This window comes from Pelecanus crispus, chromosome 1, assembly GCF_030463565.1.
Source record: "Pelecanus crispus isolate bPelCri1 chromosome 1, bPelCri1.pri, whole genome shotgun sequence".
NCBI lineage: Eukaryota > Metazoa > Chordata > Aves > Pelecaniformes > Pelecanidae > Pelecanus > Pelecanus crispus.
Window position 1 is genome coordinate 158,437,003 of NC_134643.1, and position 14,213 is coordinate 158,451,215.

General features: G+C 41.4%; 1 protein-coding gene across 1 annotated transcript in view; it reads left to right on the forward strand.

Moving 5' to 3' along the window:
• RASA3 (RAS p21 protein activator 3) overlaps positions 1-14,213 on the forward strand; it is a 142,027-nt gene that overhangs the window by 95,413 nt on the left and 32,401 nt on the right. The window contains exon 6 of the mRNA XM_075727066.1: positions 12,080-12,160. Coding sequence (XP_075583181.1) covers positions 12,080-12,160 — 81 coding nt within the window. The remainder of the gene's footprint in view (positions 1-12,079; positions 12,161-14,213) is intronic.

Here is a 14,213-nt window from a genome sequence, read left to right on the forward strand (position 1 = left end):
AGATTTAGATGCTTTCCTCCAATCTGCTGTACTTCATTCTCTCCTGGTTGTTACAGATGTCTATCTGTTCAGGTTGCTTACCAGCATGCACAAATATTTATTTAAAATATTACCATCTATGGCCAACCTGGGACAGTTGTTTGACTTGGCTATACTCAGCACTTTGGAGGAAACCCTTACTTCAACAGTTAGGTAGGAAACCCCTAGGTAAGTTAAAGACATGCTACTTCTGTTTTGCTGTCTTATTTCTTAAAAGCTGAATACCCCCACCCCACAGGGTGCCTTATTTCCTTTTCTCTGTCATAAGTTCTTTAAAGCTTCTGGTTTTAGCCTCTTCCTCTATTATCTTTTTACTTACTTCATAATCAGATCCCTGCCAGTAGGCTCAAAAGCTTTTTCTTTAGGTGATTTCTTGGTAACTTTTCCCCTGCCAAGTATCACACTCTGTCTTTGGGATGAATTTCAGTCATTCCAAACGTAGCTTCGTAATTTTGTCTTCCTTCTTGTCATGTGGTTATCGTTCCGTCTAATAGTGTTGTAGATTCTTGTGGCCCCTGCTGGCTGGCAGAGGGGAAAAGTCAGGACATGCTCATGCAGCTTATTTTGTTTGCTTATGTGCTCATGCATGTATACAGTGACATGCAGGCACTGCCTGAAAGGAGGGATTGTGCTGTGCGCAGGCACCTCCTTCCTGGGAGCAGGTTAAACTTGGACAGGCCTCAAGTCAGAGATCGTTGCAGTTTTTGCTTTGCATAAACCCTGTATATCCCATATTGAACACTGTGCATCTTCTTGAGACTGACCTATGTTTCCAAGCAAAGCAAAACAACATGGGAGATCTTTGTGTCACTGGCTGGCTTCATTAGGTAGCCATAACAGCATTTCTGTGTCCAACTCCCATGCTGCCTTTTGGTCTTTGGTCTTCTTTCTTACCTTATCTGCCTGTACAGACAGTATCTCATTACTTCCATTTAATATTGCCATAGGCCACAGTTAGCTCAGCTAAAGCTGTTGTCTAGGCTCTAATCATTCACTGCATATTGTAATTGTTACAGTTTTGTGCTTCACTCCTTTTGCATCCCTCACCACGCTGCTTTAACACAAATGCTAAAGCAACTGCCTTGATATGTTGACCCATTCCTTGGCTTCCTGCCATACTACGTCAAATTCAAATTTCTTCACTTTGCCTACAAGAAACAATATAGTACTGTCATTAAGCAAATTTATCCTTTCCTGATTGGACCTCTTCTTTTTGTGTTGCTATTCCCTTATAATTTTTACATACATCTTGCTTTGCTGCAACTTGTATTTGGGTCTTTTGTCTCCTGAAAATCAACATGTGCTAGAAATAACTCCTTCTCCTTACTTACCCTTTCTCTTTGCTCTCCCATCGTTTGGCTATTGCTCTCAGTTAATAACTGGGGTTGCAAGTCCGAGACCAAGGCAGGAGGAAATGATGATGTCAGTGCCAGTAATAGTCACTAACTCAGTGCGGTTCAAAATTTCAGCAAGCTTGTGTCTTTGTTCAAGGCCTCAGGGCACTGTCACAGAAGAGAACTTAACCATTTTTTATATTAACCTAACTAAAAACTTTTCTGAAGTGGCTTTTAGGAAGGTTGCAGCTCTTCTGTAATTGACTCATAACTGGTTTAACTGCTAGTGGATTAACTCCTTGTCCTGTGAGAACAGGATGGCCGACACCCACTTTTTAGTCTGTTCTCTTTATTTAGTACAGAGTACAGATGGTACTCTGTAAATGTGTGGTTTTAAAAGTCTTTCTAGAGCTGATATTGGCAAGCAAACTGGATGTTTTGAACTGTAGCATGGAGGACAGCTCCCGTATTAATAGCAGAAAAAAGTCCATGTGATTTTTAAACTATTAAGAAATGTTTAGATGTCTACTGACATGAGAAAATTTTGCAGTTTGTTTGAAGTGATAGTGGTTTCAGGGACACATGTATTGACAGTATTTCTTCCTTATATTTAATGAAACAGTTTTTTGCATTGTCTGTAGTTTTACTGTAATATCTCTAATATTATTTGATTTAGATTGAGAAAAGCAAGGGTTGTGCTCATTAGCTTTCTTTTGCTTTCTATATATTATTGGTTGGCTTTATATGAATGTTTGTTCCTGTTTTGCTATAAAATATCTTCAGTAAATACCTGGGAAAGAAATTTTTGCTCGAACACAAACATTAACAGTAAATTCCTTTTCCTCTGTTCTGTCCGAAGGAAATGACCATTAACAGCCTTGTGTTAACAAGAATTGTGCATGGGTGGCAGAAGTATTGTGCATACAGAGCTTTCCAGTTAAGACCAAAAGCTGATCTGGGTGCTGCCTGAGGCTGCAAAAACTGTTTTAGGTCAGCTCAGGAAGGAGCCTATGTTCAGGATAACACAAGTTTAAGAACGTGTTTAAATGTTTTGTTGGACTTAAACTATTCTGAAGTCAACTGGGAATGGGGAAGAAAAGGCAGTACTCATGTGGGGTTGCAGTTGTAATCTCAGAGTTTCAAGGTTTCTGTTGTGCTTTGGTGTGGAGGCTTTGGAGGGTATTTTGAAGAGAAAAATCAAAATAGTTGCCTGCACAGCCTGTTCCTCTGATCCAGATTTCAGAAGCTGAAATGGGGGGGTGGTTTTGAGTGTATAACATAGCTTGTATATAAATGTTTCAGAGCCAATGCATCAAATGAGGTACAGACTTTATTTTAAGGGAATACACATTGAGTGAAATGCTGGTCCCAGGTAAAGTTGTGCCATTTGTTTGAATGGGGCAGGATTTCATTTAGTGCCACAGATCTATGTGGCACAGTGAATTGTCATGTGAAAGGGGGAAAAGTAGTTCCAGTTAAGCATTAATCCTCTCGGGGGTTAAGGGGATGGCAAGGGTGTTCTTCTTTGTAAGCCAGAACATGTTTGTTCACAAGAAAAAAAAAAAGCAAATCCAAAAGGAGGAGGTTGTCATCCAAAGAGGGTAGGGTACTGCTGGAGTTCCTACAGGACAGTAGTTTTCCTGGAGGGGCAGTAAAAGAGATGGAAGGATAGATTGGAGAGCAGCAGTATGGCTGAGGATTGGATAAAGACTCTCATTTCAGGTTTTCTGGAGAGATGAAAAAATGTAGTGGGGAAATGGCTTGAAAAAGCATTATGATAAAGCAAGCATTGGTGGATTTGGTTCACTATGGCTATATCTACTTTGACATTGTTCCATCCTTTCCTTTCCCCTGTTCATCCTACCAGGCGTGGTCAGTGGTCACCAGACACTATGCAGTACTGTAACATTTTGTGTCTGAGTGGGACATAATATGAAGGTGAACCAGGGTACATCACTGTGGGCAATTCCCAGTATGTTAGAACCACTTTCAGAGGAAACTGGTCTGTTCCCAGTACAAAAAGCATGCAGGTGAGAAGAATGGTAGGAAATTTTGTTTTGGTACAAGTAGATCACTTCCAAAAGTCAAGGAATAGGTACTTTCAAAAAATTTTTTTTTTTTCACTAGAGTTCACTTAATGGGAGTGAGCATGATCCTATGGCTTCAAACGCTCATCCAGAGAACAAGGGCTTGACTCAATACATGGATGCAGTGTTGCTAGCCTCCTTATTCCCTGGGCACAGGAGCATGGCAGTGTCAGAGTATGGATGGTATGGTAAAGAGTATGGGAAAGAAATTTTGAGGAGGTTGGGACATAATTATCGTAGTATTTTTGATGATGGAGGCAGAGTGTAATTTAAAACCAGGATTAAATTGTGAAAATTTTTGTCGTTTTCCAGAAGAAACAGGCCACTTGGTCAGCCCCCTGGCAAAAGAGAGTTGTGTGTTATGTTAAATCCTGAATGAAGAACAAATAAATTACTTTGTGGAAGTGAATAGGAAGTGGTTCAGATGTAACATTTGGTCAGACCAAAATCCAGGACGCTGTCTCAGAGTGTGTCAGTATGAGATGAAGAATTAGGAGAGCGGTCATACAGTGATACACTCTCCTGGCCTCCAGAAATCTATAATTCAGGGAATTTCTGAGCTAGATGTAGCACCTTTGTGCTTAGAATCATAGAATCGTTTAGGTTGGAAAAGACCTTTAAGATCATCCAGTCCAACCATTAACCTAACATTACCAAGTCCACACTAAACCAATTAAGGGTAGACTAGACTAAACCCGAAGTGGCACATCTGCCCATTTTTTGAACGCTTCCAGGGATGGTGACTCCACCATTCCAGGGATGGTGACTCTCTGGGCAGCCTGTTCCAAGGCTTGACTACCCTTTCTGTGTGAAGAAATTTTTCCTAATATCCAATCTAAGCCTCCCCTGGCGCAGCTTGAGCCCATTTCCTCTCGTCCTATTGCTAACTACTTGGGAGAAGAGACCAACACCCACCTCACTACAACCTCCTTTCAGGTAGCTGTAGAGAGCGATAAGGTCTCCCCTCAGCCTCCTCTTCTCCAGGCTAAACAACCCCAGTTCCCTCAGCCGCTCCTCGTAAGACCTGTGCTCTAGACCCTTCACCAGCCTTGTTGCCCTTCTCTGGACACGCTCCAGCACCTCAATGTCCTTCTTGTACTGAGGGGCCCAAACCTGGACACAGTATTCCAGGTGTGGCCTCACCAGTGCTGAGTACAGGGGGACAATCACCTCCCTGCTCCTGCTGGCCGCAGCATTCCTGATACAAGCCAGGATGCTGTTGGCCTTCTTGGCCACCTGGGCACACTGCTGGCTCATGTTCAGCTGGCTGTCAACCAACACCCCCAGGTCCTTTTTGGCCAGGCAGCTTTCCAGCCATTCTTCCCTAAGCCTGTAGCGTTGCATGGGGTTTTGTGACCCAAGTGCAGGACTTGGCAATTGGCCTTGTTGAACCTCATACAATTGGCCTTGGCCCATCGGTACAGCCTGTCCAGGTCCCCCTGCAGGGCCTTCCTACCCTCCAGCAGATTGACACTCCCACCCAACTTGGTGTCATCTGCAAACTTACTGAGGGTGCACTCAATCCCCTCATCCAGATCATTGATAAATATATTAAACAAGATTGGCCCCAAAACTGAGCCCTGAGGAACACCGCTCGTGACTGGTTGCCAACTGTATTTAACTCCATTCACCACTACTCTCTGGGCTCGGCTACCCAACCAGTTTTTTACCCAGCGAAGAGTATGCTTAGTAGTGGTGGATGCAGATACATCCAGGCAAAGCCCCTCTAAAACACTTGAATATGACTAGTTTAGCAAGGTCCTGGTCACATGCAGACCAAGGGAATAAGGAGGAGGCCTGGGAACAGTTCCTGCTTGCAGTGGAAGACAGAAGTCAGTTCACTGGTCTGAGAGCAGCTGTCGTGTGCCAGCACAGATGTGAGGTTGGCCAAGGTACACATGGAAGTTTATCATGTAGCATTACCTCAAAGTTCCTCTTAAACCACTGGGAATGAATAAGGAGCTCAGATTGTCATGCAGGGCTGCGCTGAGAGAAAAGGACATTCAAGACTACCCTTAATTGGTTTAGTGGTGGACTTGGTAGTGTTAGGTTAATGGTTGGACTGGATGATTTTAAGGGTGTTTTCCAACCTAAATGATTCTGTGATTCTAAGAATGAACTGAATGTGGCAAGGAAAGGAGAAATGCCACTTTTTTACTATCAGACTAGATGAAAAGATTGGGCTACTCTATTACGAAGTTAAAGATTAATAGCCTATTTTATGTGCTCCGAGAAGCCCATTCACAAAGAGAGACTATTCGGAGGTGCTCCGTTACTCCTGGAAGATAAGGTACTCGGGATAGTACATAGGTTACAAGATGACTCTATAGTCAGTAACAAAAGAAAAAAGAAAGGCAGGGAGGGGGGAAGAAAGAAAGAGACATCCAGAGAGACTTAAGAATAGAAGTCACATACCCAGTGCTGGGGAACGTACCTTACCAAACAAGTACTTAGCATAAGCTAAAGATGGATTGTTTTGATGACAGTTCTGACAAATCTGCCACAAAGTTTGCTTTTAAGTTGATACTCCTCTGTCTGGTCAGGCTTACCACACAAAGTACTGAGTGTTCAAGTAATAATTAGATCACTAGAGCAAGCAAGAAGGAGGAGGTCTCTTGTCTTTGAAATGACGCAGAGAAGAAACTGAGTACGGCCACAAAATACGCATATGAGATGGGACAAAGCCTCAAGATAAAGAAATGAGAGGTGGAACAAGTGGAGGCTGGAAATAGAAGATTAATAAGATACTGCAGTAAACTTGCCAAGCGTTAAGATTGATCCCAGCAACCCAGTATGTATGTGAAAATACATGGATTATATACATGGATTATATACAGTTATAGAAAGCAAGATTGTGTAGAAAAAAACCATGTATTTTCCTATTAAGGAATCACAGTGAGAAAACAGTCTGATTTGAGAAAAGAGAATGGGAACAGTGTTCTGTTCCTTACCCTAGGTTGAAAGTGGGGGAGGAACTGAGCCTAACTAGGTACAGTGGAAGTGGTTTAGCCTGGAAGAACAGTAAATATGGATACAGGTTTTAAGAACAGCTATGTCCCTTCTGGCTTCTTTTCTCTGTGTCCATTTTTGCATTGGTTGTCCATTCTCGCGCACAAGGATGCCAATGACACATGTGCATCCTGAACTAATCAGAAAGCCTGTAATTTAAAAATATTTTTTGCAATTCCAAGGAAGGGGTGTGGAACGCCCATGGGCTTGGATCATCCTGACGTTGTTCGACTGTGTTAGGCCTGGGTTTGAGTATGATTGTGTAGGGGCTGTCTCAGAGACTACAGCCTACAGCTCTTGGCAACTCAGAGGCAGAGGGAATGCCCGTACTGTCAGATGTGAGCTGTGTAGTCTTTGTTGAAAAATCTTTTTTCAAAACCTTCTTTCCCTGCCTCCCTCTCAACTTCTGTAATCATGTAATTTAAAGGCAAAAGGGCATGCTCATGGTGTGTTTGGGTTTGAGGTTTTCTTCTACCCTCTGGGAATTTTCCATAGCTTATTTACTCTCGTGAAGGTTTGGTAATGAACCATATTGAAAACTGAAATGTCTTGTTCCTTGAAACCTGTTAATTTTATAAACCACAAGCAAAATATAGTGAGGCAGCTGCATTGAGAGTTTTCCCATATGACCCAGCACTAACCTTAGCCCAGCCCAGCCAGGCTAGCTGTGAGGGATGGCTCACACTGCCCCAGCTGAGCTCGAGGCAGCTAATGATCAGAAACTACCAGTTGGGCAGAAAATACTCTAGCAGCCACCAGACATTTTTCCTCTGGTGCCTGATGAGTTGACTTGTAATTCTTGAATAATCTTGATTGCCTAGGCTTTTTTTCATTATCCTACTACATGTATGTTAAATTAATTCTGCAGATGAGTAGAGCAAAGGCATTTCATTTTTACTGGCTTTATTCACTGCTTCCCAGCATTTCCCCCCCCCCCCCCCCCCCCCAAATTATACCTTATTATACATTTCCTTTTGTATGTTTTTTCATCTAATCCAGATATGAACTGTCAGTCTTAATAATGTGATACCATGTGGCAGAATTGAGGCTCCATTTTGTCATATGTCTGAGTAGCTGTCATTTTGTTCTAGCTCTTTTCCTGCTTGCCAATTAAAGCCAGTATTTTGGTACCAGGTTGGGAGAGGAGGACTGTTAATTTACCTAGCAACTTTCCCATGACTGAAGAAAATTGCCATAATGAAAGCAGCTCTAGGATTACAGTTTCCTGCAGCTAATGAGGGTATACTAACATAAGTCGACCAGACCTGTGCCTTGTTGAATTTTATTGTCTCTCCCCACAATGCTTAGTAAGGTATAAGAACCAGAATGAGCCTCTCTCCAGACATAGCCTTCCTTCCTCAAAATTCTAAGTCTTCAGTCTTTTGGCTGCTTTCTCCAACATCCTTAAACAATAACTGCTTTTAAATTACCTGAAGCCTTGGGATACAGTTTATGTCGGCATCTGTTTCCTGTTTTCCCCCACTTTGTTTCTTTCAAGGTTGTTTTTGCTTTCCTTATTCCAACTGCACACAAAGATACATCTTACTCTTAAGTCATGGTGACTGTATGAGAACATCTGTGTATTTTGGTTTTTTGTTTTGTTTTGTTTTTTCCCCAGAGAACACAAAAACTACCCTACTGTGTTAAATGCCCCTCTAGTCTAGCCTAGTACTGTTTCTGATATTTTCTGGTGAGTGATACTTCAAATATGGTGTGATTGCTCCAATGTTACACCCTTCTTGATCACCAATTTGGGCTTTTCTGAGCTGGAGGAGGCTCCTGGACCATTAAGCTTTAATAGCTGCCTACAGACCTACACTCCATGAGTTTGTGTAGTCCTGGTTCGAATCCATTTATGCTTTTAGCCTCATGACATCCCATGGCAGTAAGTTTTGCAATTTCATTATGCACTGTGTGGAAAAAGTACTTCTTTTTTTTTTCTTTATTTTAAACCTGCTGTCTGGTAATTCCATTATGTGCCCCTTAATTCTTATTTTGTGAGGAAATGTTCTTCACACCATTCATGATTTTGTAAGCTGTTCATGAATGGATAACTTCTGTTTTCTGAGCTGGAGAGTACAAATCTGGGAGAGCCATGAGCGATTAGAAGTCGTCCTGTTGTTCTTCTCCATGTGTTTTGTAGAGCACGTACAATTCAAGGTGCAAGTGCCCAATGATTTACGTTGCTGTGTTCTCTCCAACCAGATAATGATACTCTTTGTCTTTTTAACCATTGCTGATGGTTGATGTGGTAACGACAGAGGGCTACCCACAAAAAACGTAAAAAAATTAATCTGTGTGGTAATAATAGAATAGATCCTATAATTCTATATGTGTATAGTTAGGGTATGCATATTTTTTTTTGTGTGGGTAACTTCACACTTTCCATCATTCAAATTCATCTGTGATTTTATTGTGTAACGATTTATAAACTCTGCATGTCCTCAAGTGTAGATCATGCTGTCTGGGATCACTTTCTATTGTCTGCATATTCTTGAAAGGACTGCTTTTATTAAAACAGGTATCATACTCTCTCTGAACATGGTTTCTCTGTCTTTAAATTTCACATAGTTCTTCCTGTATGGATGAGAGCTGGCTTGGAAGCCATTCATCAACAGTAGAAAACTGGCTGACTGCTATAAAGCCCTTGAGTTACTATTTCATTTTAAGGAACTTACAGGCTGCCTTAAGGAAGCAGTGTAAGGCATGGGGTGGGTTGACACTGACACTTGGTGTACAATTGTTCTGTTCAAACAGGAATGTGTTTAAGCCATATCTGCTATCCTAGAAGAATTACCAGTAGTTATGCTGTAGCTTGCTGGTGAAATGTTTCTGCTGTGAATATAGTCATAAGTGTAAAGACCACTAGAAGGAAAGTGGTCTGTCCTTTACTCATAAGAAAATCAAGCTGGACCTGCCTCTTCATAAAGGCTTCCTGCTGGTACAGGTTTTTCCTTCTGCACTTCTAGCTACTCTGCCAGAAGGCTACAATGTAAAGTTCCCCATAAGTGTTCTTTCTATTCACATCTTCCCCCCTTAAATTTAAAAAGCAGCATTTTCCTTGCAATGTTGAATACTTGTATTAATACACATGCAAAAAACCCTATTCTACACCTTCTCTGTAAGGTAGAGTGGGTGAATTTGAAGTAGGACTTGCTTGAAAACAGGCATGTAGTCTATTTACGAGGCCTCTGAGAGGCATGGAGCTGTCAAATATACATGTTCTGTGGGTACATCCTGCCTTTCTGAAGCAGCAGCAAGGGACTGGGGAAGAAACTAAGTCATCTCAAATGGCACTAGATGCATGTGTTTAGACAACCAAATCACATATATTGTGTATTGCTTGAAATTGAGGGTTACTGGAGCTTGCACCTTGCATTGGTGCAAGGTACAAGCATTGGTACACTTCTCCCAAGTAACCAGTGATAGGACGAGAGGAAATGGCCTCAAGCTGTGCCAGGGGAGGTTTAGATTGGATATTAAGAAAAATTTCTTCACAGAAAGGGTAGTCAAGCATTGGAACAGGCTGCCCAGAGAGGTGGTGGAGTCACCATCCCTGGAAGTGTTCAAAAAATAGGTAGATGTGGCACTGTGGGACATGGTTTAGTGGGCACAGTGGTGTTGGGTTGATGGTTGGACTGATGATCTTAGAGGTCCTTTCCAATCTTAATAATTCCTAGTTTTTACTTTCATTATAAATAACCCAGCCGCCAAGCCAGGAAACATGAAATTGCTACTCTACCCTGAATTGGTTTAGTGGTGGACTTGGTAATGTTAGGTTAATGGTTGGACTGGATGATCTTAAAGGTCTTTTCCAACCAAAATGATTCTATGATTTCCAGGTGGTGCTGGGGTAGAATTTGTGGCTTGAATTTTGCTGTTTGCATGGTAGCACTCTGCAATATCAGGTACCTGCTGCACTAGGCATCAGGGAGGCTTCTAAATTCTGTCTGTGTGGAAAGTAAACTTGTAGTGAAACAAAAGAAGTCCAGAAATAAAAGCAGCACGGTGCCTATGCAAGCCAAGTTTTTCTGAACTTTCTCTGTGGTTTTGATCTATCATTTCACTTGAGTATCCGGAATATGGAACGTAATTCTCTTTTGCACTAGTGTTAGTAAATCAGTGATGAGGAGTCATCTAGGTTAATAACTGAATGCTTTTCCATGCCTATAGGGGCTATGCAAATGAGGAGCCTGTGACTGAGTGCATTACTGGGAGCTGTCTGTATTAAGCCAGTTACTTAGCCTTTATTTTGCGGGATCATAGGTGTGAGAATCCAGCTATGAATGTAAGCTTCAGCTGCCTGTGTATGCCCCCTTAGTGTGATCTTCAGTGTTCATGTACTTCCTAGAACTGTGTAAACCTGTCTAGATTGTACCTTCTCTGGTACAAAGCCAATTCCTGTATTGGTGCAGAATATGTATTTTTTTTTCTTCAGTTTATGCAGAGTAATAGGTCTGTAGTTAAAGTGTATTAGAAGTCCACGTCGTATATTACCAAATAACTTTGTGGATAAAATTGTGGAGCACTATCTGTTACTGAATATTTCTCTATTGGGTTGGTTTTTTTGGCATCAAAATTGCTGTCACTGAAAGCAGTAGAATGGATATTACTTTTCTTGCAGATTTTATAGCACCCGGAAGTGTGCAAGATATTTCATACTGCAAGTATAGTACTACTCACCTGCCCAAAGAGCTTCAGGGTTTGTCTTCACCAAAATTTTCCAGTTACAATTGTGTAAATACATCAGCCCAACAGGCTTGCCTGTTGGAAGCAGAACTTGTTTCAGGAGGGAGATTCCTGGCAACTGGCTTGTCTGCCTTTGTTTCCAACTGGTGCTGCATTCCTCAGTAATTTTTAACTTGTGAAACATGAAACATTTTTTCACTGTTCTTTGGGGGCTGTGTTGGCGCACCCCCCCCCCCCCCCCCCCGCAATGTTGAAAAGAGAGTGCAGAAGTGCAGATTTCTCACCGTGGCTTGCAGCAAAAACCAATTTGTTCCATTTTGTCCCTCTGGTGTCTTTGACTTCTTCAGTGCAGAGCTGTTGAATGTGTTTCTTCAGTTTTGCTATTATGGAGAAAGATGGCCATGTCATACTGTCTCCTAGTCTGTAGTTAACTCACCTTTACAAGTAAGCACATGCCAAATTTTGTCAAAAGCAGTGAGGCCTTCATGAATGTGGTTCTGAGAAATTTCTTGACTACTGCTGGGATCTGTGTGGTTTTTTTAATCTTCTGTTACAGAAGTAAATTCTGTTTGGGTGTTTTTGGTGAATAAGTTGCCACAGAGCTTTAAAGTGCTGACAGCTCCCATCTTGACAGCAGACTTTTCTTTCATGAACCTTAAGTTGTTGTACTTGCGTAATAAGAATCCTTTGAGTTAAGGTTTCTCTGTAATTTAACAGTATTTTTGACCCCGTTAAAGTTAGTATATCTAAGACCAAAATGTGTTTTCAAGTCTAGGTATAAATTAAAGGCTTCATGGCATTTCAATTCCCTAGTGTGAAGTATTGTGAAAAGGGAACAGGATGAAAATGCATTGCTTTTATTTTCAGTCCAGTCTCTTAACATTTTATTGATTTGTTTGTCTACATTTTCTTCTTTTCTAGAGTTTTAGAATGCCAAGGGCTGCCCATTGTGAACGGGCAATGTGATCCCTATGCCACCGTTACCTTAGCAGGACCCTCCAGGCAAGTATTGCACATACAAGAGCTTCCAATTTGTAAGGATGGTTTCCGTTTCCTTTGTGTATTAGAAATCTGCATCCTCAGATGGACAGATGGCAGTATTTAGACACCACTAGAATATGTTAAGTGTTTGTGTGTGCATGTATGAACTACTGAATTATACTAGAGAAAGTAATTGGAGGCTTGTTTCAGTTTTGATTTATGTAAAGGTCTGAATAATCCCTGAATAATTTGAATATCCTGGAGTATGTAATTTGTGGTTAGGCTTAATTTGTGCATCTTCTCACCTCACAGTTGGAGGCCAGTTTTTAAGCAAATTTATTGCTTAATTTTGGGCAGGGGCAGAAGAGGAAGCTGAATACATCAACATCTTGCAGTGTATGCACATTTGTATGTGAATATTTAGAGTATTTTCACTTTCAAGGTGTGGCAAATTAATGTGTATTTTGAAAGCCCTAGGTGGATAAAATTTGGAATGCAGTTCTAGTAATGAGATTCTGCATAATACTCTTCAGTTTAAATTTGGGATTAAATTTTTCTGTTCTGTTATAAAAAGTTCCCGTGCTGTTGGATGTCACTGTTTTGGTTTTGCTTATCTAGACTCATCTTTTATGTCTGTGCCATGTTAGAAACAAAACAGCTCTGCTGTGATCTCAAAGAATCAGATTTGGTAGCATGGGTTATTTATAATGTTTTACAACAATTTATTGAAAATACTGTAAATAAGATGCATTCTTGATGAATACTTACCTTGCATGCAGAGGAGTCTTTGAGACTGGTCCGTATTTTTCATCTTTGTCTAGGTGTGTTATGCCTTATATCCATTAAGGAGCTGTATAGTTGAATTATACGCTTTGATGTTTTAACCCTGCAACTTGTTTCAGATGGTACTGGGTGGCTATTACTGACACTCTAAAGAGATTTTTAGACTAACCCTTGTATCCCTGAATGTCCAAATTTACCTTTCTTTGTCTGCTTCCCTCCGTCCCCCAGTCCAGATGATGTATGACAACTGATAACATATTTTCCTTCAGAAAATAAGACTATGCTCGCCTTATCCTATTCCTATCTGGTTTTTGGTGGGGGGATAAGGCTTGCCTCCTATCTTCAGCAAGCAGCATGCAGCTTATTCCCATCCACTGGTTTGTAATTGCCCAATAATTGTGCTTGCCTTAATCACCTCCCGTTCTACATCCTGCTTCCCAGTCCCCTCCCAGATGGGCTTATCGGTAAAGAGGCTGATTGGCAGGTGTGACTGATGAGATGGGATAGGCAATCTGCCCTATGTCCTGGAGGCGATTAGTCTCTCTTATCTCTCAGCTCCTCCTAGGAATAGTGGGATATTCTTAATCTGTATGCCATTCTCCTCTCTGGATTTTTCAATGCCTCTCCTTTTAGAGTAGGAAAGCTGCTTTATTCTGCCGCATTTATGCAGTGCCAAGCATAAAAATTTCAACAAATGTGTTGCTGTTTACTGTGTGATTTGTACTTAGAGAGCCATCAGACTTCCTGACCAAAACCATTTCCATGCCTGTATTATATATGGGAAAACACTGTATACTGGTGGACTGGACCATTTAAGTCACACAGGAAGCCTATAGCAGTACTGGGAATTAGACCCAGCTGTACTTGACCTCTGTAAAAGAATACATAGCGTTGTCCAGTTAATATAATCTGTTACAAGCTATCTAAGCAGCTTTGTTGCATGAGAAATGAGGGGTAGATTCTGGGATGAAATGATTAGTAGGTCAGTTTTCCACATGGCTTATGCACCTCTCCATCTGTGTCTGTTTTATCTATGCCTTCTTATTACTGCAGAGCTGTAGGGCAAGATCGGTGACACAGGATGACAGAGAGCTTTTCACTTGTAGGTAATGAGAACAAATCAAGCATAGGTTCATAACACTTGGAAATGATCAAACAGCTGGTGGCCAGTCTGTGTGAAATGTGTTGGCTGGCTTTAGCCCAATGCCAAGCAGTTAGATGTCTATATTCTAAAAGGCAGGTGGATGGCACTGTCCATAGAGGAGGAATGGGCAGTGCTGAACTTTGTCAG